The sequence below is a fragment of the Filicampus tigris genome, chromosome 21 (assembly GCF_054856515.1).
Source record: "Filicampus tigris isolate MCC_2025a chromosome 21, RoL_Ftig_1.0, whole genome shotgun sequence".
Taxonomy (NCBI): domain Eukaryota; kingdom Metazoa; phylum Chordata; class Actinopteri; order Syngnathiformes; family Syngnathidae; genus Filicampus; species Filicampus tigris.
Genome location: NC_141237.1, coordinates 12,319,724 through 12,344,961, shown reverse-complemented (window position 1 = coordinate 12,344,961; position 25,238 = coordinate 12,319,724). Strand labels below are relative to the sequence as shown.

Below are 25,238 nucleotides of genomic sequence, written 5' to 3'. Positions count from 1 at the left end.
CTTTTAGAACATCCAAAGAGGAAGCTTTACATTTCGCTTCAGACAAAAGAAAATACAAACATGTCAAAACAATATTTCAGAGAACAAGTTACTCCAACAAATCATTGTTGCCTTGACACACAGCTCAGTACAAAACGCTGTTAGTGTTAGTCAGTGCACACCCAGTGAGTTAGTGACAGAGAGGAGACAAACACACACGCACCAAGTGGAAGAAGGAAAAAAAAATACCCTCCCTATTGTTGCTGCTTTGAACCGTAGCATCTGCACCTCTCGTGGGGATACTCTACCAAGAAGAAAAAACGTCACAGGCCTTGACATCCATGTTAACGTGTACGACTTTGATACTCACCTCAAGAGCCGAGCTGTTCATCTTGAAGCCTTCGTTCCTCTTTTTCATCACACCGATGGCCTTCTGAGCCCTGCAAAGAGAGGGGGGCGGGGGTCATTGTGTGCCACTTCTATATTTGCCATGCGTTTTGTTACCTTGGTCTAGCCTTGCATCCGGCTCCGCTTCCACCGTTGCTAAACAAGCACATAAACGAACAGTTTTACTTTTGGAACAGTCACTTTAATTTTGACACATACTTCTGACCCTGTTGTGGTTCTCCCAGGTAACTCTCATACCTAGCGGCTTCTGCACAGAGACAGAGGATATACTGTAGTTGGACGTCACAAGCTCATTTCATTGCGGGTTAGCCCCATCCGGCTCATTGTTCATCCTGCAAAACAGTACGAGCAGGTGTGCGTTTGTCACCTGATTGGCTGCTTGGGTGGTGAGTACGCCCAACTGGTGGTCCTTTGCACCATCCCACTCCACTGCTGCTGAGTAACAGTCTAAAGCAGATGGGGGAAAATATGAATCATATTTAAAAACAACTAATCATGGCCAAAAATGTTATAAAATTTCATGTCGACTTGAAGGCTCTCCGATGGCCGATTGGGACGATGCGAGGCGGACACATCCGACTGACTTTTGACCCATCTGGCTCCTTCTCCACCATGCAAAAACAAACCCCAATAGTTGTGTGCAGGTCACTTCATTCGTACATGGTCATTTTTCTTTTCTTTTTTCCACCTCCCAAAAACACCTTACCACATGATTTACTCAAACGCCTTACTTTACACAGTCGTTTTTTTTTTTCTTCTATACACTGGGGGTTGAGGACCTGTGGTTGGGGTGAAAAGATTGGGGGGCAGTTGCTTGGCAACGTGTTTTCTATGAATTGATTTTACGCAAAGAGTTGATGCTAATTTATGTGAGCATTCCAAACTTATTCAGTGACTGCTAACTACCAAAGAAGATTCGGGTCTGACCGTGTCACTTTGTAACGTTAGCAGTGCTATGAAATGCTGGTATATCAACATGTCGCATATGTAACGAAAGCTAACAAAGGAGGTGTCACAAAGTTCAACGAAACATGCAATAATTACCATCCCAGATTTTACATTTCATTGCTCCAAACTCATTTACTGACTTGGGCGCAATTGGGAAACAGCGTTGAGGGTCAGTCGAAACTCAGTCACCTGACTGAGCCAAAACCAGACTGCATTGATAAAATTGACAGACACACAAAAAGATCAATTGACACGACATTGTTAGAGCCCTCTAAAATGAGATGGCTCATCCCAAGGGGTTTATCCAATTCACAGTTTTAATTCAAGTACAAAAGCAGTTTTAGAACATACAAAAAGGAAGCTTTTCATGTCACTTCAGACAAAAGAAAATGCAGACTTGTCAAAACAATATTTTAGAGAACAAGTTACTCCAACAAATAATTATTGCCTTGAGACACAGCTCAGTACAAAACGCTGTTAGTGTTAGTCAGTGCACACCCAGTGAGTTAGTGACAGAGAGGAGACACACACACCAAGTGAAAGAAGAAAAAAAAAAAAATACTCTCCCTATTGTTGCCGCTTTGCGCCGTAGCGTCTGCACCTCTCGTGGGGGAACTCTACCAAGAAGAACGTAACAGGCCTTGACATCCATGTTAACGTGTACAATTTTGATACTCACCTCAAGAGCTGAGCTGTTCATCTTGAAGCCTTCGTTCCTATTTTTCATCACACCGATGGCCTTCTGAGCCCTGCGAAGAGAGGGGGGCGGGGGTCATTGTGTGCCACTTCTATATTTGCCATGCATTTAGTTGGTCCAGCCTTGCATCCGGCTCCGCTTCCACCGTTGCTAAACAAGCACATAAAGGAACAGTTTTACTTTTGGAACAGTCACTTTGATTTTGACACATACTTCTGACCGTGTTGTGGTTCTCCCAGGTAACTCTAGTACCTTGCGGCTTCTGCACACTGCTGCTGCAACAGTAACAGAGACAGAGGATATACTGTAGTTGGACGTCACAAGCTCATTTCATTGCGGGTTCGCCCCATCCGGCTCATTGTTCATCCTGCAAAATAGTCAGTACAATCAGGTGTGCATTTGTCACCTGATGGGCTGCTTGGGTGGTGAGTACTCCCAACTGGTGGTCTTTTGCACCATCCCACTCCACTGCTGCTGAATAACAGTCTTAAGCAGAAGGGGGGAAAAATATGAATCATATGACAAATCATGGCCAAAAATCTTATGGAGGTTCGCGTCGACTGCAGGCTCACCACTGGCCGATGCGAGGCGGACACATCGAGCTGACTTTTGACCCATCTGGCTCCTTCTCCACCCTTCAACAAGTCAAGCGCATTTGTAGTGAGGGACCAATCCCCTTCCAGGACGGCCAGGCTGCCAAGTGGGCAGCATTTCACACAATATGGTATTCTACGGTGTTACCTCAATACAAAACGAGACTTTATTTCCTGAGTGGAAACGCTTCAGCTCGGCTCTTGTCCCAGACACTCGCTGCCGAACCCACACGGCAAAAGCATCAGAACCAAACGGGGAGCGTCAGTTGCATCTTTGATTGCAACGTCTCCTTTGCGGCTTCCCCTCGTCTGCCGGATGCTGCCTGCCTCTCTGCCCATCCCACAACGTGCAGGAAGCGAACACAGAGGGGAATGAGGTTGGACGAGCAGGACAGGTGGGACCCATGACTTTTGAGCCACAATTCCCAATTTTGGGGGTGTACATACTTGCTCACTGGCCTTGTGTCCGAGTCATCCACCGCGCAAAACAAAAAAGAGATTTGTTTTGTGCCGGTCACTTGACGAATTAGCCCTACAACGCAGACAAACAAGACCTCTCAAGTAGGGCTGAACGATGAATTGCACCTGCACTTAAATCGCAATTTGACAATCCACAACTTCGTAATCGCACAGAATGCCATTTAATGGGTCGGCGCGGTGTGGAGAAAGCGGAGGGCTTTCAGAGCAGGATGCCGTATGTTTCGTGAATGGCCACAAAGAGCACCGAAAACATGCTAGTCCAGATGTCAACGGATGAAACGCATTATGCGACATTTCCGACTTGGAGATCAATAAGCTTTCACCTTTGCACACGTTGCATTGATTTACACATTCATATCATTGAGTGATTAAGTGCAGTCCGTGTTTGATAGTGGAAAGCTCGGTTTGTCTATCTGCATTTTAGTTGGTGCCTTACTGATTGACAGTCTAGTAAATACAGGGTGACAAAAAAAAAAAGGGAACTTAATCCAATAGAACCAAGAGTGAGGGAAGACATTTTATTCACACTAATTGAAACCTTAAATGCCATTTAACAATGACAATATATATTTTTTAATCATATCCTGTTGACGGCATCCGGCACGAAAAAAACAAAAAAACACAATTTTGTGGGGCGGAAGGGATATCGCAATTAGATTTTCCATCATCGTTCAGCCCAAATTCACAAAATACAATACACACCAAAAGCATAAAAAAACCCACCTGTTCCCCATGGAGATGCTCTCGCAGACAAATTATACACAGGCAACCAGCCGTGCCGCTTAATTCTTGATTTTAGGTGTGCAATCGCTCCGTCTGAGCTCTGCAACAGCAAAATTGTAGTTGTGCCACTTGTTTTTGGTTGCCAAGTGTGTTGTTGCCTTTGCCGGCCGGACCTTTCCTTCCGTCCGGCTCCTCTTCCGGCCTGCAAAAGAAGCACCAACGCACAACATGACACTTTTGCTCATTGCCATGATATTGCCACACATTTGCACTTTTACGCTGCCGCGGTCGGACGCGGTGGGCTCCGTCCCGAGCGGCTCCTCCTCCATCCTGCAACGGCAAGTCAAGTGCATTCGTGGAGCCCTTCAAGCAAACCCACAGTGGACCAAGGTTCGTGACACCACCACCTCGTGAAGTGAGCACAGACGGCTGAGCAGGCGGCAACAGTTCACGCAATGTCAACTCAAACAGCATTTCACAAGAATTCAACACGACAGGCAGACTCCTTCAGGGAAGCCGTTTTTCCTCAGGACATGGCTCGCTCGCTGGGTGGGTGTTCGGGGGAATGGGTCTGCCAACGCAGAAGAGTCCAGAGCAACGCCTCTCGGGGAAGTGGTCCACCTCAGATTTTGTCCCGATTACGGCTGCAGAATCCACACAGCAAAAGCGTCAGAAATGAAACATATTAGCCTAGTTGTATGTCACTTGCTTATTTGATTGGAGCGTCGACTTAGCCTGTTACCCTCACTCGGGCGTCCTTTTGTCCCATCCGGCTCGTCGCCCAGCCTGCAAAATGCAGAACCTGCTAGTTAGTTGCGTGCTGCTCACTTCATTGTGCGCGCATGATTTCCCTCGTCTGGCCATTCTTGCTGCCTGTCGGGCCGTCCCACTCCACTACTGCCCTGCAAGTCATCAACGGGGGTGTTGGGGGAAAACTGACTGAAAGGGAAAAATATGAAGCAAAACAAACAGACATGACTCGCACAGCCGAAGCTCTGCTGAAGGTTCAAGTCGGCTGACGGCCGATGTCGAGACGGTCGAGGGCGGCGCAGACGAAGTCGCTCCAGCAATCGTAGGTGGCAACTGGGGCTTAGCCGCGACTCAGCTGGACAGTCGGACGGCGAGTACGATGCGCTGCTGTTGGGCCAAAAACAAAAACGGGCATGTTTGGGCCACATTGCTAAGCCCGACACTTGTCTGATTGAAAGGCATTTGTCGGCTTTCCTTACCTGACCTTTGAACCATCCGACTCGTCCGCCAGCCAAAACCGCAAAAAGGAAGAAAACAAATATTGGTTATATACGGTCACTTCAATCGTCGAGGTACTCCTTACCCTGGGTCCAGTGCCTCTCGTTTCCGCTCACCTCCCCAACCCTGAAAGACACTTTCATCTTTAGTGATGCACGTCACATTTTTCAAACTTGTACAAAGCCTGCCTACACTGTACATGCCAGCTTTCCAATCGACCTCCTCAAACAACAAAAAGCTGCTCTGGATCCAGACAAGCCAAACAACCAGCTGACCAACTCCAAGATTCCTTGCCAAAGAGCACTCAACCTTACAGACACGTGTCCAACCATCGACTCGAAAACATTGTCCATCAGACCTTTCTAATATCGATCAACCGGCAACAACGCTCCCAACCTACGCGCAACCAAGGCAAACCACAAAGCTCACTACTCTGCCCCTTCCTGTTCTACATTTACAGGCGACCCTTGGACAGATCATACTCATGTGTGCCGCTTGACGCTTCATTTGTGGAACTGCTCCTCTTCTTCATCCGGGCCCTGCAACCCAAAAAACAAAAAAATGAAAACATTGTAGTTGTGCCCCTTGCTTATCAAATTGCCATGTGCTTTTTTTTTTTTTTTTTTTACCTCTGCCCAGCTCTTCCATTCATCAGGCTCCTCTTCGACCCTACAAACCTGCTTTTGTGCATTTCTGGTCTTCACACTGATCTCGTCTTTGGTGTATCCCGTCCCAAGCAGCTTCTTCACACTGCAATTGAAATATATATTTCATATATTTCATATTTCACGCATGTCATTTGTGTCTTTATTGGTTTTCTCACCCTCGTCTGGTGGATCTTGGTGCCTCTCGCTCGTGCCACTCCAACGCCACCTTGCAACACAACCCACAAGAAAACACAGGGCACAGTACAACAATTACAGGTTTGAGAGCAAACTCAACTTGCATGTTCACAGTAAACTACAAAAAAGATCAAGGAAATACAAAACTTGCCAATAGTAGATTACAATCAATTAAAGCAACTTATTCGACAGCCATGCGCTGTCAATCAACGCAGAATCCTAAACGGCGACGCCCCCGGGGAAGCGGTTCACCTCACCTCAGGTTGCCAGGTGCAAAATCCACACAGCAAAAGCATCGGGTCAAGTGAGGTGTCACTAATTGGACTGGAGTGTCTACTTTGCTGTTTGCCTCGCCCGTCCACCCTGCAAAACGTGCAATTGTTTGTCGCTCACTTGATTGTGAGCATGTGTAACACTAACCCTTGTCCGGCGGTACGGGGTGCGATCCGGACTATCGTGCTCCATCACAACCCTGAAACACAAGGGGGGTGCTGGTGTCAAAGAAGTTTTAGTGTTGATCACTATGAGTGCACCCAAAACCACCACACTGCACATTAGCTCCTTGTCGCTTACATTTGTTTGAAGAAAAAAAAAAAGATTTTGCTCCCACTCAGTTGGAGCACCCTTTCATTGTAGACAATGAACATGTCACTTCAGCTCACAAAACAGTTTCTGTTGAGGCATCGATGAAGTTTGCACATTTGGACAGCCTGTCCTCTTCCAATTGGACTACGACAAAAAAAAAAAAAATCAGTTTAGACAAGATGGAATCAACTTGTTCACAGTTCCATCCATAAATGTCAAACAAGATGAAACTTTATACACAATTATTTTCACCTGGTCTGAGGTCCACCTGCTTGCTTTGTATTGAAGGAGCCCTGCCTTCATATTTAGTTCTGCAAACAATCAACAGAAATTACGTTTAAAACTGCACATGCAAATGTTGTAATAATTACAGATACTAGCTAGAGCGACAGTTTCTAAAGGAAATACATGAGTGTTTGCTACCGAAAATACATTGTGGTTGACGACAGTGAACTAGCATTTAACCGAATCCGTGAAATGTATTGAAGGATACTTGTCATCGGCACAGGTACACATTAAGACCATTCATGTTTTCATTTTAGCACAATTTACCTCAGGTTTGCAGTCCAAAATTACAGCATGGCCGTCGAAATCAGATGAAGTGTCCCCTCCGACAGGAAACCGGAGAAATGAATGCTTGCAAAAGGTTTCTTTTTGGGGTTTTTTAACCGGCAGCGGAAGAATACAGTCGGGATTTTCGATCATTTGGAGCGGAAAGGGTTTAAATGAAAATTCGTGACATTTGGCGTGAAAGGGTACTCAAAACCACAATCACAAGTTTGCAAAACATTCATACCACCTGAAATATAATGCACTATATTAAATAAAACCCCCAAACAATGAGTTAAACAAGAACCATTACTGTTCAATTGCCGAGTACGAAGGCATTGTCATTGAAAACAATAAAAGAAAAAAAAAAAAAGCTGGCCAGCATTAAAACAAACCAAAATAATTTGAAATCATAGCAAAACAAACAAAGAGCACAATGTGCTAAATCAAGCAAAGGGAAGTGAACTGAGATTGCTGTGCTCAAACCTCAAACGCTGTTGCGTGCGTCAAGTGTGCAATTCCTTCAACAAACAAAATGTTATTGGCCAAACTGCCAAAAAACGACAGACATTTGCTCGTGTGCTCACTTACCTGAGAAAACGCCAAGAGGTCGGTCGTCATCTTGCCGCACCTGTGCGCTGCACTGCACTGCACTCGACGATTCCCCTTCTGCACACCTGTTCCAAATCACCAGCAGGCCTCACGTCACATGCACCAATCCAAGCCAATCTTTTGTTTCTGCTTGTTCAAACGAAGTTGCGTCCCTCAAGTGTGCAAATCCTGCAACAAACAAAATGGCATTGTGAGAAACGGCCAAAAAAAAGACAAACATTTCCTCGTGTGCTCACTTACCCGAGAAAACGCCAAGTGGGCGGTCGGTCGCCATCTTGCCACACCTGTGCGCTGCACTGCACTGCACTCGACGATTCCCCTTCTGCACACCTGTTCCAAATCACCAGCAGGCCTCACGTCACGTGCACCAATTAAGCAAATCTTTTGTTTCTGCTTGTTTAAACGAAGTTGCGTCCCTCAAGTATGCAAATCCTGCAACAAACAAAATGACATTGTGAGAAACGGCCAAAAAAAGACAAACATTTCCTCGTGTGCTCACTTACCCGAGAAAACGCCAAGCGGGCGGTCGGTCGATCGCCATCTTGCCGCACCTGTGCGCTGCACTCGACGAATGCCGTTCTGCGCACCTGTTCCAAATCACCAGCAGGCCTCACGTCACGTGCACCAATGGAAGCCAGCTTTCTTCGTCTGTTTGTTGATCGGCACTTTGCACACTAGCGCCACCTGGTGACGTGTCATGATGACTGCTTGGCTCACTGTGGAATGCAAATCGTTGCTTCCGGTCAGTACGAGAAATGCCGTCGGGACAACTTCCGGGAATCCAAAAATAAATAGACGAGCCGTTTTTCCATTTGTGTCCCGTGCTATATTCGATGTTCTGTTGTAGAAATAAAATAATTAAATAAAACCGGGTGCGTGTCTCTTTTGGTCATTGGATATTATAAAGTCAAAAACATTTTTGATTTTCAATTTTTAATTCTTAAACGAAAATATGTACATGCGTGCGTGCGTGCGTGCGTGCATGCGAGCATACATATATACATACTTATTTATTTATTATAATGTATTTGTTTATTTATGTTGGTAGTGGAGCCTAAGTGGCCAAAATGTACGCCCAGGCGGACACACTTCTATTCGCTGGCTTTTGATCAGACCTGAAATTTTCGGCTCTTTTCCGGTCAATTGTGTATAGTGTCATGTCATGTCATATTCCAAACCGCTTATCCTATACAGGGTCGCGGGGAGTTGCTGGAGCCTATCCCAGCCGTCAATGGGCGAAGGCAGACTACACCCCGAACTGGTTGCCAGCCAGTCGCAGCGCACACATAGACACTGTCACTGAGCGGGAATCGATCCCACGCTGCCCGCACACAACTCAGGCGTGTGTACCACTACACTATCAGTGGACCTTGTGTATAGTGTTTTATGTTAATTTATTGATTAACACTTGTGCATTACGGCCTTTTATTACAATACAATTTTATTTATATAGTGCATTTCATAGAGCTGCAACAAAGCGCTTTACAAACAATACAATAAATAAAAAAAACTATTTGAAGTCAGGGCGAGATGGTTATTGTGGAGACTCATTGCACGCGCTAACTCTGCGCGCCCTCTTGTGGCCCAGGTGAGTTACTGTTTTGACGACAGCGTAGCGCCTGAAGACGAAATCGTGAACTGTATTTTTACCTGGAAAAAAAATGTTGGTATCCTCTGTCAAAGAAATAATACTAATAATATAAGAAAACAAAGTAATAACAACAAATAAAACGTTAATGAAAACTAACCAATGAAAATCAGAAATAGCTTTTGAATTATGGTTGAAAAGCTTTATTTTAGAAATGATAATCATAAACTGATGAAATAGGCCTGGACAAAAATGGTGGTACTCTGCGAATAGGAGGATTAAGTATCCAACAGTGATAAAGTACACATATGTTCCACTACCCAAATAAAGAAATAAACACATTTTTGTAAATAAGTAAGCACGTATGTATATATGTATTGGAGGTCATGGATGAGTTGATATTAGCCAATATGTTAGCCAGATGTTAGTCAAGTGATTATTGTATATGGATAATCATCAGTATATTAGTGATACATGGATCAGATAGTAATTGTGTTACACATTTTTGTAATGGCATTACACGTTTATGGTCATCATACTCAATCATCTAAATATCTTTACACATTAGCAGTCATATAACATAATGAATAGTCAAGGAAGGAAGAAAGAAAACTCTGTGTCCTGTGCAACTCACGCACACACTCACACGCACACACTAACAGGCATTCTCATACAATTGTTATGCACGTTTTTATCCGTGCACGCATGTGCACACAAGCTTGTGGAGTGGAATGTGGCCTCGAGTTGTTTCACAGAGCTGAGTCCTTGGGACTCTTGAGCCGCCAATCAGGGGCAAGACTCAAGGCGAAAAACTATTCAATAAAGGAGGAAAATGCAACTTTATTTATTCATTATTTAATGTATGCGACCTCTAAAATAGGGAATGGTACGGGAGTGGGAGTCATGCTGAACGGAGCGGGGCGGGATAGAAGTCGCTTTCACCGGGATGAGATGGGACAGGATTTTTTATTTATTTTTTTCTTTATACTGTGGTCTGGGACTGAGATTTTTTCCCCCCTGTGGGAATCGGATGGCACCCGACTAAAAATACACTCTGGTGTCATCTGTACCGCACACAGAAGTTGTCAACATTCACATGTGTTTTAAGGGCCATCCCTCTTCAATCCGCTAGGTGGTAGTGTCTCTGTCTCCAATAATCCGTGTATCATTTGTTCATTTTTCTTTTTTTTTGTTTTTAACAAAACGGTTATTAAAAAATACATTTAAAAACTTGTTTGGTCAATATTCGTTCCAAAAACCAAAACGAAACAAAACTGACAACAAATCTTGTTCGAATTTTGCTACAGAATTGAAAAACGAAAAAAACAAAACAAAAACAAAAAAACAGATGACAGGCGATCCACGTTCCACGACACAAAGACAAGGTGAAGGAGAACGTCTTCATGTCAAGACAAAACAAGCTTGACAGTATTTTGCGGTAGTATTTTGTTTCCCGAGTTGTGTCAAATAAACACATTAAAGATCAGTACAAATTAGTATTTTGTGCAACCATTATATGTGACTATGTTATGGTCACACATGAGCATTTTGTGTCCATGGTATATTAATAATGAATCCAAAAATTAAAAAAAAAAAAATCATGTAATGTTTGGATCTCCATTGATGTTAGTGGATCTATTGCTGGGAGCTGTTTTTATTATATTTTAAATGAAACAAACAATTGAGGAAATCCTGATGTGAGAAGGTGGTCCATCTCACATTCTCCATCCACAGCATAGCATTGCTTCTTAGAGCAAAGTGAGACACCTAAGACTTCAGCTTACTCATGTGTACAAACATTAAAAAAAAAAAAAGATCTTACCTCACCATTCCCTTAATGGGGAACATGCATTTAAAGTGCACGACGGATATGAAGTTTAATAATGAAGTACAAGCCTCAAGATAATGTATTGCAGAATGGGTAACAACAACAACAACAAAAGTACATCATTGTTGCCACCAAGCTTTTTGCACACAAAACATACAGTACACACATACATACATACTAATTTATATAAATGTGTTTATTTCTTTATACGTGTACGTTATCACAGTTGGATCATTCATCAACCAGGCGAGAATGTTGGTTTTGTCTTCATGGTTGTAGTGGAGTATGTATGCCCGAAAATGTTGGCCAACTGACTTCTTACAATACAAGTTGGAAGACATCTGTGATGCTAATTCGACGACACATTGGTTGAACATTATTTTCAATCTTTTCTCAGAGTACCACCATTTTTGTCCAGGCCTGTTTCATGAGTTTATGACTATCATCTTTAAAATAAAGCTGTTCAACCATAATTCAAAAGCTATTTCTGATTTTCATTAGTTAGTTTTCATTCAAGTTTTATTTACACAGTCAGTCACTTCTTCCTTTTAGTTAAAATTTCTTGAGGGCTTGGGTGTGTTCTGTTTGGCCTACTTAAGGGTCCATTTGTTTTCATTTGTTCACAGACAGGCTTGTATCGCTTCATTGCACTGCAACAAATTATGTAAGGTATTCAAGTACATACAGTTTCTTCTTTAGTCTTGTGTTCAGAAAGCAAGTCTGCAAAATGGAGATAAGTAAAATGATGGCGAGTTCCTATCGCCTGTACTTTGCAAGAAAATCTTGCACAAAACATGCATTTTTATACCCGTACCACTAGAGAACGCCATTTTACAAAACATAGGGACGTTTCAAATTGTCTTCATGATAGGCTATATATTTATACTCCATTTTTGTTGGGCTTCACTGCTTCTTTCACTCCTTGAACGCAGTGAATCTATCCGTATGAATGTCCTGCCAATATCTATTCAAACTATTGAGCATTGGAATTCCTTGCTCAAAATTTGTAGAAATCCACAAAATTATTTCAAAATGTATATGGCAGGGGAAGCGCCCTCAAATTGAATATAAAACACTTGAAAGAGTTAAGGAAGAAGGTGAACTTAATTTACCTCATTTGAAATTCTATTTTTACAAGGTGGTTGGGCATCAATGTGTTCTGAACCACTGCAAGCATTACCAGTTATTAATACTCCAGTTAGGGCTGAGCAAGGTGGACTAAAACCACACTTGACATTTGGAAGTGTGTCAGAGTTGCCTTTAAGTTACTAACTCATCTCTCGGCACTATCCAGAATTGGGCAATTGGAATCCATCACTCCAATTAGTTTAGATGTGGGCTTCTTGAAATGGGCTGACCACGGTCTTGTCGATATTCACCAGTTGGTTGATAAGGACGGATTATTGTCCTATGAACAGTTGAGGTGAAAAACAGTTTTTTTTTTTTAAGATACCTGTAAATATGGTCTTTTTTTTATATAATAAAGAATGGGAAAAAAACAACGGACCCATTACCTATTGAGACTTTTTAAATTCAAATTAAAAAATGACATAGAGACAAAAAACGATTACGAATTTACATAAAATATTAGTAACAATAGCTCAAAATAACCCCACAAGAAACTCCAGATGAGGCAATGACTTGACCTTGAGCACTTATGAACAAGATTTTGGGGGACTGTCCTGACACCTCTCCGGGTCTTCCTCTGCAATCATCTCTGCCTCCCAATTGTATTGCTCAGCCCAAGGTCGGCCAATGAAGGAAATTAAAAATTCTGCATGATTCAATACAATGGATTAAGCATGTAAAAGACAGATAGTTGGACTTTGAGTTAGGTACTCAGTCTGTGAAAATTGTAAAACATCCACATTTTCCTTATATATATGCAAATTTGCTGATGACTTTGGGTTTCACTAAGCATCACCATTCTCTAAAGCCACAGGCAGTGATGTTGGTGCTTCACCAAGTCACAAGCAAATCTATCAATGAATTATTGACAGTTGGGTGTGTGACAAAATGACACCCGAGAGCCTCTCCAATAACAACTGTCACACAGCATGACAGCTGCCACAACAATGCTGAAAAAGCGTCTTGGAGCCCTCTTCCTGCCCAGCCTCCTCTTTTCATTGGTTGACCTACTGCAGTTACTATGGCAACCGATGTGCGGGAACTGCCATGCAAGATTTGGCCTAGAGTTTTTGAATTGAACACACACAGACACTTAGTAGTGGCTCGTGGGGAAGGTAACCCAACAAATACTGAGATATTGTTTTAAATGTCAGTCCAGCCTTTATATGGAGCATCATAAATAGTATAATACAGATTAACACATCACATCAGTTTTAAAGTCTCTTCATTGGCTTCCAGTCAGTTACAGAATAGATTTTAAAACCCTACTGATCGTTTCTAAAGGCTAAAACGGCTTAGGCTCTGAATACATCTGTGATATGTTCAGAGAATATAAACTCAGATCCGGTATACCAGACTAAACACGGTGAGGCTGCATTTAGATGTTATGCTGCAAAAAGGATTAGGGTTAGGAACATATCGCCAGTGGCGATTAAACTTTCATGAAATGTAGACACTTTTAAAGACAGATTAAAAACGTTCTTTTTTTGTGCTCCTATATGCATGTAATCTGCACGGTATCTTTTAACACATCTATTTAAAGGGGAACTCAACCCAAAGAACATGTTCTATGCAGGCCCACTTGTTGAAACACAGCATTCTGATGAATATTGCGTTTGTGGAATATGAGTTATGCAACAAAATCCGCCCGTTTTTAACCATCTCAGGGGGTGGCTATTTTGTCACTTCTGCCGACTGAAAATGACATCACAACTGCTCAGGGCTCAGGTAATTACGGCCCAGTTTCACTAAACAGGTCAGCCGTGATTGGTCGCTACCTGAGCCCTAAGCAGTTGTGATGTCATTTTTAGTAGACAGAAGCGACAAAATGGCCGCCCCCTGAGATGGCTAAAAACAGGTGGCTCTTGCTGCTTTAAGAAGTCAACCCAAACATATTTTTTTTCAAGAATATGTTCCCAGCAGGCCCGCTAGTTGAAACACGGCATTCTGATTAATTTTGCATTCGTGGAATATAAATTAAGCAGCAAAATGCACTCGTTTTTAGCCATCTCTTCATCCATTTTGTCTTCTGTCGACTGAAAATGACATCACAACTGCTCACAACGACCAATCGCGGCTGACCTATTTTCTGAATCTGAGCCGTGATTGGTCGTTGTGAGCAGTTGTGATGTCATTTTCAGTCGACAGAATACAAAATGGCCGCCCCCAGAGATGGCTAAAAACGAGTGGATTAACACTTATTCCACAAACGCAATATTTATCAGAATGCCCTGTTTCAACTAGTGGGCTTGCATAGAACATATTCTTGAAAAAAAAATTTTGCGTTGACTTCCACTTTAACTCATATTCCATATTTATCAGAATGCCTTGTTTCAACTAATGGGCCTGCATAGAACACATTCTTGAAAAAAACATGTTTGGGTTGATTTCCCTTTTAACATAATTATTGTATATGATTGTATTTTGATTTTTACAATGTCTAAATAATGTTTTATTTCTCTTTCTGTGATGCTTTTAATGCTTTATGCAAAGCACTTTGAGGTTTTTTTTTTGTGCATGAAGTGTGCTATACAAATAAACTTGCCTTGCCTTTATTGCATTCTCTATGTCCCTATTTGTTGTTTTTATGACGGTATCTCACATTTGCCACTTTTGACCAACACAACCCACAACGGCCGTGACCTCAATCCTGGAACAACGAGATGAGGCTGATGTGCGAGCACGCCGCACGCATCATCCTCTCTGTCAGCGTCACTCTAGTTTTGACCTGACGGGCCTTCTACAAGTGAGTGTGGTCTTACGTAAGCTTTTTACATAAACCTCAGTGTGCCGATACAGAGAGGAAGTGAGGGAGGGATGGAGGCAGAGAGTGAGGGATTGCTGCACCATTACAAAAGGGATTTGCACTGCACCAATTCTTCCTCCTGCTGTACCTACATCACAACAACAAAAGGACTTTTTAACAATAGTACCCACCATATGATTAATATTCATGAGTCACGTGCAGGGTACACAAGAATCAGCTGGTTAGACCTTCATTGGAGTGATCAATCAAAAGTATTGTGAATAATGTTGGCAGTGTGATGCCATGACGTCACCGGGGGAACCGTGAACAAACGCCACAGGGATTTTTGCGACTACAGTAAACAATGACACCCTGACAGTAACAATCATTTTCCACAAAGGGAGCCATGCATTAGGACAAACACATTTATTCGTTAAATATGGAAAATGGAACGATTTCATATCGCTGCCTGACAGATGGGAAAGAAAAAAAAAGAGGAGAAGCTTAATGTGCTTTTCATTGCAGCAGATGATCATTGTGCTTTCGCACAATGGGGCAAAATTGTAATAAAAGAGGACAGAAAAACAGATCAAGCCATGGAAGTGAGTTGTTTTAACATATTTCATATATATCATTGTGAAAACAGTGTATCGGGTGATTAACATTTGAACAGAACAAAAAGATACTCACTGTAAAGTTACAGTGACGTTTATGGAGGCAAATTGAATTCTTTGCCTCCTTTGAGTATAAATAATGTAGTTTAACCTAAGTTTAAATATAAAAAAAAAAATCACCAGGCTACTTGCAACTGTCACCGCCCGTTCCTAACAAACAGTCACACAGACGAGAAGGAAAATGCTTGCATACTAAAACTTTTTTACCCAGTCAGGGCTCAAATGCTCTTCCTGTGGACTTGGGATCAGGTTACTTTTTACCAGCAGGGAAGTAAATGATATATGAATCCAAAAGCTCTCTCATGGATCGATAATCACAAGTGTGATGGAAAGGTTATCATGAGCGGGAAAGACCACCTTGTGGTTCCGGGCAGAGAAAATGTGCACAGTCCAAAATGGCTTTGCATATAAAAGTCCCTCCCTGTAACCGAGGGCTGAGAAAATACCTGATCCATGTCACTTCGTGTCACTATTAAAATACATTTGGGGGCGCTTCATTATTGTTTGCTGATCAGCTCACATTACAGGGGGGAATTAAAAACTGTACAGTCGTCTGCTTCGCTCCTATAAAATGCTGCAGACACACACAAAAATATATACTAGTCCTTGATCTACAAAGATGTCCAGCTACATTCAGTTTTCATACACACCTGAAATAGCCCCTCATTTCTACTGTGTTTACTTTTCCAGCAATACACAATGGCTTTTAAACATATCAGTCCAATAATAGAAATGGTTACATAAATCTTCATTTGAAACCCTGATGGAATTTCAATGTTGCATTTTTTGGGGAGTCCGAGGCAGGCATATTCTGGAAGAAATGATTCTCCTCTTAAACCATTCATAGCAGTCTCTAGATCAGATTAGAAAACTGGAGCAGTCATAGCTTGAATCAGTGCAGTATGAGTAAGGATAGAAAAAAGCAGTTGAAAAGAAAAGCACTACATACAGATATCAGATATGTTGTTTTTGCATGAGTTGTTAGACAAAAAAGCCATCCAGTGGAGCTGCTGTTACATATTTTGGCGTGTATGTGTGGTTGTGTGTGTGTGTTTCCCTGACCCTTGTGCTTTGTATGCGTAGCCCTGAATGAAGAGGGACTCGAGTAATGCCATCTTTAATGCATTACGATTTCCATATTGAAGCATCCGATTGAATATTGTCACATGTCCCCACCCAAAAAAGCACAGAAAATCTTTTGTAAAACGATTGGTGCGTCTGAACTTCCTATGATGTGCTCAGTTCTGAGGAAAGTGGTCATGCAGAAATCAAGCTCATGTCCTCCAAAACAGTATTATTTACATGCAAAGTGCCAAAGTGTGACAATTTGTGCTCCATGTATGGCTTGTAAAAAAGAGATGTCATCAAAGCCTTCACTCTAAAAACAGGTGGGTTAAAAATAACACAATTTTGGGTCAAAAATGTACCGATCCACTACTTGGGTCAATTTGACCCAACGTTCTGGGTTATTTTGCAGAAAACAACTCTCAAAAAGTTGGTTGGGTCAAATTGACCCAATTTGTGGATCGGTCCATTTTTGACCCAAAATTGTGTTATTTTTAACCCAATTGTTTTTAGAGTGTTCAACTCTCTGCGGTATATTGTGTTGTTGCACATGCAAAAGTTTAATCAGGGTGCAAATCCGTGATTTAAAAAAACAAATCCAAAACATTCCAGTCTGTTTCAAACTATTCAACGAATGATACTTTGGTTCTAAAGTGGGACAATTCAAAGGTCATTTTCGTCGTGGATGAGATGAGCGATCGTCAAGAGAAAATCGATTTAAATGTGTAACTTCATAAAAGGTTTTATAAAAAGTAGCTTATTTTTGCAGTATGCACTCATGAATTTAAGCTTCGCAGTTAGGCCTTCTTGCCGATAATTGAAAAGTGAACTTTTCCGAGTTCATGGATTGTCAAGGGTCAAGCTTCAAAGTTCCAGTGAGTGCTAGAAGACAATCCAGGTTTTTTGGAGTCTCCTTGCGACTTTTCTCAGGCGAACAAGCCAGCGTTATTCAATTCTAGCCTTTTGGGAAGGAGAGCTTTTAAAGATTCAAAAGGGATTCATGGGCCGTTTACTGCAAAGCGCAACATTTTTCTTGGCTGGGGAAAACCTTTGGCTCTGTAAAAAATAACCCAGAGGGGTCAGCCTCTCAAGTGCAGTGAGGCATGAGAATAAGGAGGAACTACTTTTTCGAGGCTCTGGTTTTGGGGTCCGCTTTGTTTCCGGAGCGACGCACTGGCACCTTGGATACGGGGATTCTGGTGCGAGCCGGAGGGGGTGCTTGGGTCTTTGGCGGCAACGATTCTGCCTCCAGGACAGACGAGAGTGCCGATTGGCTCACAGACTGCGGCGGTGTTGTTTGTCTGGCGCTGACTGGGATCTTGGATTCCCGGGGAAGGCTGGCACTGCCTTTCATGGACCGGAATGAAGAAGATGAGGAGGAGGAAGGAGGGCTGAGTTTGTATTCGGTTGACAAGGAGGAAGAACTGTTTTGGTCGTCGTCGCCCTCCGGTCCATCTGGCTCATTGTAGAGATCATACAGGCGGTCCCCAGAGCAACTGTCACGTGACAGATTGTGTTTGTGCCGCTGCCCACTTTCCTCAGGTGTCGCTGTGGGTGTTGCCGAGGGTGTTTCCCAGTAGCCTTCATCGCTGAGTGGCTCTTTGTCTCCAGGCGACGCCGGGTGACGACCGTGAGGTAGGAGGGGTTTCGCCGCTCGACTTCCTGCGCCGCCAACCACTGGAATCTTACTGAGGCCCAAAGATTTCACCTGGAGCGCCTTACGATCCAGGCATACATTGGTTGAAGATTGGTGGCAGCTGGCGGAGTTGAGGATCCGAAGGGGGTAGGTGGAAGTGGTGCAGGAGGGTTGCTGTGACCGGGGCAAAGCAGGGGAGTTGTCCCCGGTCGAAGGGAGCATATGCCAAAGCCCCTGCATGTCGGCATCGTCCACTCCATCCGGACTCGCCATTTCCTCCCCGCCACCCATATAGGCTACCACCCCGCTGCCCACCTGGGCTGGTTGAGGGCTGGGGGGCACCCGGGTGCGAGCAGGAAGTGAAGCGGCGCCCGAAGATGCAGTGAACAAGGGTTGTGTCAGCGTGGAAGTCAGGGGGACTTTTGACGGGGAGCCACGGGTTGTGGAGCAGGTGACTCCAAGCTGCCTCCCAACACCCGATCCCCCTCCACTCCCGACTACCCCGCCGCCACTGCTGCTGCTACTAGTACCACTGCCCCCATTGCCTGCCGTCTCCTCATCTGCATCAGCAATGATATCCCCGCAGCCAGTGAGTGAATCAAAGCTCTTGAGGGACGTGACGTCATTGAAGAGAAGAGAACACAGGCGGTCCACCGAGGGTTCCGATGGCGGGTCGCCAGTGCTGCAGCACTCCGGGGGGGGTGTGGCGAGTGAAGGGGTGAGGCTGGAGACCGAGGCTTTGGCTTTGCTGGCGGCGGGGTGCAAAGGGGAGTCGTTGGGCGTGTAAGGAGAGGGGGAATCTGGCTCACCAGATGGGCCTGGCATGGCCGCACAGTGTGTTGGTGTCAAGGAAACACTGGTAGTGGGAGCCTCGGCCGCTTGGAGGTTACACTCTGCCTCTGTCTTCCCATGATCCTCCTGCCGATAATGCGGTGTTGGTTCAAGGATGAGGGTGACATCCTTTGCCCTTTCCGCGTCCGCAGCATCCACGTCCTTCTCCCTCTGGGGTTCCAATTCTTCCCCGTCGCCCCCGTTTGTTTTGTCCTTACGTCGCCAGCGGATGCTACTGAAAAAGCCCTTCAAGCCCCTCCCTCTTCGCACAAGTCCCGCGCTGTTTTCACTTGACCTAAGACTCCCACGTCGCAGTAGAGAGAAGAAACTTAGCGATTTACTGAGAGACCTCACAGTTCCTGTCTCCAGAGCGGACAGCCCCTCCCCTCTCTGTCCATCAGCATCGTTGTTGGACCCAGTGAGTCCATCGTGCGTATTGCTTCTCACCAGCTCGACTGATGACATCGAACCATTCCCATTCACAGAATTGCCAGTGTCCGAATGCCCGTTGGCCCCGCTCAGCGTGGTCCCTTTGTTCCTGAAGGAAAAGAAACTGGCCATTCCGGAGCCAGCGCGTCGCTTTCCGAAGAGCTTGAAAGCAGCTTTGTTGATCTTCCCGGCGGCCTGGGGGTCACATGGAGGGGCCCCAGTGGGATCCGCACACTCCGTCTGCAGCTCCATTGTGCAGCTTTCCAACTCTGTGGTCTCCCGCTAGCACTTTGCTACTCCCTTTGGGCTTTCTATGACCGCACATCCACTCTCCCTCTCCCACCACGTTGCTTCCAACAGCTCTTTCACTCCTACTCTGGCTGTCTTTATCGCCTGCCTGCAGCTTTTCTCTCTCTCTCTCTCTCTCTCTCTCTCTCTCTCTCTCTCTCTCTCTCTCTCTCTCTGCCTCTCTATGCTTCTCCTCACTGTATCCATGGCAACAGGGTGGGCTAAGCAGCTTTCGTCAACGTTGGCAGGGCGCCAGAGTCTGTCCCCCCCCCAATTCCACCTTCACAGTCACCAGTGCATTGTTGCGACGTCGCCCCCCCCCCCCCCGCCCACTACTATCGTCATTAGTTTTCAAATCCTTCTATCCGTTTGATTGTCATCGCTGCAGAAATGAACATTAGATACGGCTATCGAATGAGAAAATTCACACCTCCCCGAAAAAGACACTGTTCGATTTTGATGGACACTTTCAGAAATATCAGAATTTAACCATATTTTTATAACTGTGGTTGTAGCTTGCATGGTGTAGAACTGTTTTGTATCATTGTGAGTATTATAATATTAACCACAATAAATAAATTAAAATAAATTTAAAAATAAACACATCTCTACTCTTCTAGCTGAAATACGCAATATAAATTGTATTGTATTGTATTGTATTATGGTATGTTCAGGAGTATTTGTTGTTGTTGCTGATGGCTATGCTGTCAGTAGCTGTAGCATTAAAGCGTAATTCAGTGGCGGAGCCATGTGTGGGCATGGGTGTGCACAACCCACCCTGTGAGATTCATGGAAAAATCTATACTTTTACATTTTTAAATTTTTTACATTATTATTAAATCATTTTTAAATTTGTGTCTTTTTAATTCATTTTTATTTAAAAATGTATTTATTTGAATGTACGATGTGTTCGGGCAGAAGGATTCTGCTCAGTGAGAGAAATATTCGGGCCCACTCTGATTTTTCCAGCCCCAGCCATTAGCCATGTTCTGGCTCCGCCCCTAGCGTCATCTATAGAGAGCAAAGGGTAAGACTAGATAATTTTTTCTTCTTCTTCCAACTCCCTTTGAACATATAAACTGTAATGAGCTAAGAAATGTATTGATCTTTTTTCTTTGAATGTTTTTCATGTCTTTTATGTTGTGTTTATATGTTCAATAAATCAATGAATGACACGTTAGAGTCCTACGTTATTTAATCTTCATGTTCATTCGCGAGTTTATTGACTCTTTCAACTTGTTTCTAATCTGAACACATTGTTGTCATTTTTTTGTCTCCCGCTGTCTCATCCTTTGAGGTGAAAGGTGCCAAAGAAAGTGTGAACACCGTGCGTTCATAATGTTGTCGAGGCAATTATCCCTTTTTTGTTTTAATATAAGGTTTAAAGGCTTTTGGGTTTTTTGTATGAGAGAGAGGCGTCCTGGGAAGTAAACAAAATATTGTCATGCCTGAATCAGAGGGTCAAGGCACCCGCCGTGCTGCTGATCAACGGTATGAGCAGGCTTAAGCCGGGATATGGATTTAGAGACATTTTTCAGCACTGTTGGGCTCAGAGAAAGAGCTCAGACTTACCTCTTGTACAGTTTGAGCAGTCATTTAATATTGGCCATATGCTCCTGAACCGTCGTCCATATGGACCCACAGACAAGTGTTGGGGAGCACTGACTCATCAACGCATCTAATTCATTTCAAACTGTGACATGCGCATCTATTTTTGTACTGTATTTTTTTTTTCACTTATCAGCCCAGCCAATTGTCTCATGTTGACGATAGTTTTGAACACCTGCGACCTCTCACCAAATTCACATTTCAATTTGAGAGGCCTCCTGTGTAGAGCTGTGCAACTGTTACTGGCTACCTTGGCAAGCAACAACTTCCTGTAGGCGTGTAGAACAATTAAAGTCTTGTAGTTAAAGTCTTATTCTATATACCATGTTTCTTCAAATATTGGCCTCTAATAGACAACGTGCACAAAGTACTCATCCACTTCAGACAAATACACACCTCCCTCAAATAGCTCTGTAATTACTGTATTATTGTCTCGCTTTAAAGACGCTATTGTTCCCATGCTGACATTAAAGAGAGAAGAGAGAGGGAAATGTTTGTATTCTGGGAGCTACGTGACTTTGTTGTAGAGCCTCGTCTGAACTTGTAACTTGCCAAATCACTTAATTCCCCCCAGCCGCTTTTCTTTGATCTTGAACTATAGTTTACTTATATAGCGCTTTTTTACCTTTGGTACTCAAAGCACTTCACACCGTACCTATGACGCTACCGCCGGGGGTTCAATATCTTGCTCAAGGACACTTTGACATGGTTACAATGGCCACACTCTAAAAACAGTTGGGTTAAAATAACACAATTTTGGGTCAAAAATGGACAGAAACACAACTTGGGTTAATTTGACCCAAATGTCTTGGTTGTTTTGGTAGTTTTGTACAAAACAATGCAAGGAAGTGGGTCAAATTGACCCAATTTGTGTAGTGGTCCATTTTTGACCCAAAATTGTGTTATTTTTTAACCCACCTGTTTTTAGAGTGTGCAGGGATTGATATCATGTCATCCCTAATGCTGATGGCACAAAAATGTATTTTTTCCAAAGACTGACTGGACTCTCCCATTGTGCATTAGTTTATAGGCCCATTATCCAGGTGGGCACAATTTATGGACAAAATTATTGGGACACACACTTACAGGAAGTGAAGTTGTTCTCCCCTATGCAAATTTAAGGGAGCGCCTGTTGGGCCACAGTTTCCCTTTTCACCCCAAAGCTGTTTGATTCCGCTTCAGTCCGGTTCTTCCGCACTAACTTCATCCATTTATACCTTGCGCTGTGTGATCAGAGCAGAAAATGTCCCTCCCCGGACGGTTCTTAATTGTCCAAAACGTTTTTGTGAGAAGAAGAATTAAGATTCAGGGGGAACAAAGGAGTTGGGTTGAACATCTGATTGATTCATGATTTGATTTAGAGCTGCGCTTTTGTCACCCAGTGTTTTCTTTCAGGCATGATCTACTGTGGGTGCTCTTTTTTTTTTTTCCTGATGATTCCACCCAACCCCCATGAATCTCCCAGCTACACCGACCCAATTACAACCATCCTTCTCCTCCCGCCCCTGCTTCTTCTCTTTCCTCCTCCTCCTCCTTCTCCTCCTCCTCTGTCACCATGGGCACCACGGGCTCTCCTCTTCCAGCCCACTGCTATCAAACAATGTCTGCATTCATACACCCCCGGCAACACACAAACACATTTTTCCAAGGGCTTCCCCAGAGTGAGGCGTGGAAGCGCATCGCTCTCACCCGCGGGGCGTCATCAGCTACTCACACCGCCGCCTGACCAGTCGGGCACAGAGCGAGAGTGCTGCTTCTCAGGTAGATGTAATGTTTACTATAGCACAAAGCCCCGCGGCCATGCTGGCAGGTCAGCTCAGTGCTGAGCAGCAGATGGCTGATGGATTGATGAGTGATAACATGGTGGAACAAAGGATTCTACTCAGGCCTCAGTGGTTGTTGGAACTCTTTTTCTTCACAGATTGAATGATTGAAAAACGTTCTTTTAAATCCTGTATTAGTGTGTACTGTTAAAGCTAGAAAACATATTTTCCCGCATTAGAACACAAATTGGCTTCATTTAGAATGTATTCGGAATTTTCCTTGTAACCAAGTGACTTTTTCTCCCTCAGCTCTAACAGAGCAAATACCGCAGACCACACACAAAAATCTCACACACCCTCGTATTTTAACAGACATTTGCCCCGCCAATCTGTCTAAGTGGGGTTCCTATTTCAGTCTCTTGAGTGAAGCTCAGTACTAAGTGGGACAGTTGGAGGACACTCAGTCTTGTTTTGTTGACAATCTGACTTGTCTCTTGATTTTTTTTCACAATCTGGCAGCAAAAAGCTGCTCTGCATTCTTTAGAAATGGCCATATTTTTTGTGCACGGGGGTGTGTATGTCTGTATTTGACTGGCTGAACAGATGAGCATTTAATGCCGATATTTGAGCACATGGTCTTCATGCGACCCACTTAGCAGTATTAGCCTAAAAAAAAGCAAAAAAATCATTGAGTTCAGTGCCCCTAAAATTTGAAACAGTGTAAGTACATTTTCATGTACTTGCACATGTGCAACCAGTAAATTTTGTGATTTAAAAAAAAAAAAAAAAGATTATGTTGTGGTTATGATTTTGTCTTGTGTCCTCAACAATGACCACGTTTCCTCTGCCTCTCTCAGACAGGGCAGTGCAGGAAGGTGGGGCACAGCTGCTGGAGAGCAGAGCTGTTAAGCCACACCTGCAGGCAATCAGCCAAACTCTCCTCCTTTGCCTAAAGATTTTGCCTACCTGTCCACTACACGTCTCTGCTCTCCAGTGTCTTATTTCTAGTTGGCTTTTTCCCCTTGTTGTGTTTTTGCCTTTTTTTGAAAGAACATTTTTTTTTCTGTGAAAGAAGAATTTTGTTTTTATGGTCAAATAAAGTTTTGTCAATGAATCGGCGCCTGGGTCAGAACGGCGCAAACGTCCATTTCCAACTGCAAAAATACCAAAGAAAGAAAACTCCACACATGCACACAGTTAAACTGCACTTTGTGCTGGGCACGAAAATAGGCCCCTTAGTGTTTAGAATCAGGCCACACATTGATCCCTGCTGGGAGGTGAGGTGCAGGAGGCTCAAGATTAAACAAAGCTGCAATACGTATGCTTCAACAGTTGTGTGTGTGCGTGTGTATTAAACTATCTGGGATTAAACCCAGTGCCCTCTTTGTAAGCAATGGGGAGTGGTGCTAATTGTTTTTAAGATCTCTAAGTAGCAATCCCCAAAACACTTTTGCATTCCTACTACCTATGTATGATTTCCAGTAAAAAAGGGGAAGTCAACACAAACATATTTTTTTCAAGAATATGTTCTATGCAAGCCCACTAATTGAAACAGGTCATTCTGATAAATATTACGTTTGTGGAATAAGTGTTAATCCACTTGTTTTTAGCCATCTCTGGGGGGGGGGGGGGGTAGCCATTTTGTCTTCTGTCGACTAAAAATGACATCACAACTGCTCACAACGACCAATCAGATTCAGAAAACAGGTCAGCCGTGATTGGTTGTTTTCAGTCGACAAAAGATCAAATGGCCGCCCCCCGGAGATGGCTAAAAACGAGTGCATTTTGCTGCTTAATTTATATTCCACAAACGCAAAATTAATCAGAATGTGTGTTTCAACTAGCGGGCCTGCTGGGAACATATTCTTAAAAAAATATGTTTGGGTTGACTTCCGCTTCTTTTTGTTACTCCCAGGTGTTATCAAAGCCAAGACTAGCTTCTACTAAAATCTGCCCTATTTTGACCAGAATTAGCATCTTCAATTCATAT

General features: G+C 43.5%; 2 protein-coding genes across 17 annotated transcripts; both read right to left on the bottom strand.

The window, feature by feature from the left end:
• On the bottom strand, positions 1–8,290 carry LOC147127641 (uncharacterized). Of its 16 annotated transcripts, none has more exons than XR_015084555.1 (20): positions 8,168–8,290; positions 7,905–8,096; positions 6,756–7,832; positions 6,492–6,647; positions 6,339–6,390; positions 6,176–6,281; positions 5,900–5,949; positions 5,706–5,826; positions 5,058–5,615; positions 4,571–4,965; positions 3,829–4,472; positions 3,073–3,157; positions 2,774–2,956; positions 2,605–2,667; positions 2,439–2,518; positions 2,246–2,307; positions 625–2,084; positions 484–522; positions 350–419; positions 1–283 (listed from the first exon to the last, which is right to left on the bottom strand). XR_015084555.1 is itself a non-coding variant. In XM_086021576.1 (19 exons), the coding sequence occupies exons 6-9, from the start codon at positions 6,212–6,214 to the stop codon at positions 5,580–5,582; spliced, it is 246 nt and encodes an 81-aa protein (XP_085877702.1). In that variant the 5' UTR covers positions 6,215–6,281; positions 6,339–6,390; positions 6,492–6,647; positions 6,756–7,832; positions 7,905–8,096; positions 8,168–8,290; the 3' UTR covers positions 1–283; positions 350–419; positions 484–2,084; positions 2,246–2,307; positions 2,439–2,518; positions 2,605–2,667; positions 2,774–2,956; positions 3,073–3,157; positions 3,829–4,472; positions 4,571–4,965; positions 5,058–5,579. The 16 variants fall into 16 exon arrangements, 2 of the variants coding, with proteins under 2 accessions (XP_085877702.1, XP_085877701.1); XR_015084559.1 differs by having other exon boundaries at positions 484–1,952; positions 2,015–2,084; XR_015084563.1 differs by having other exon boundaries at positions 484–834; positions 2,015–2,084.
• A 7,075-nt stretch (positions 8,291–15,365) lies between these two features.
• Positions 15,366–19,977, bottom strand: amer2 (APC membrane recruitment protein 2). Its single transcript, XM_086021482.1, has one exon. The coding sequence runs from the start codon at positions 19,839–19,841 to the stop codon at positions 17,814–17,816; it is 2,028 nt and encodes a 675-aa protein (XP_085877608.1). The 5' UTR covers positions 19,842–19,977; the 3' UTR covers positions 15,366–17,813.
• Between the last annotated feature and the right edge of the window lie 5,261 nt (positions 19,978–25,238).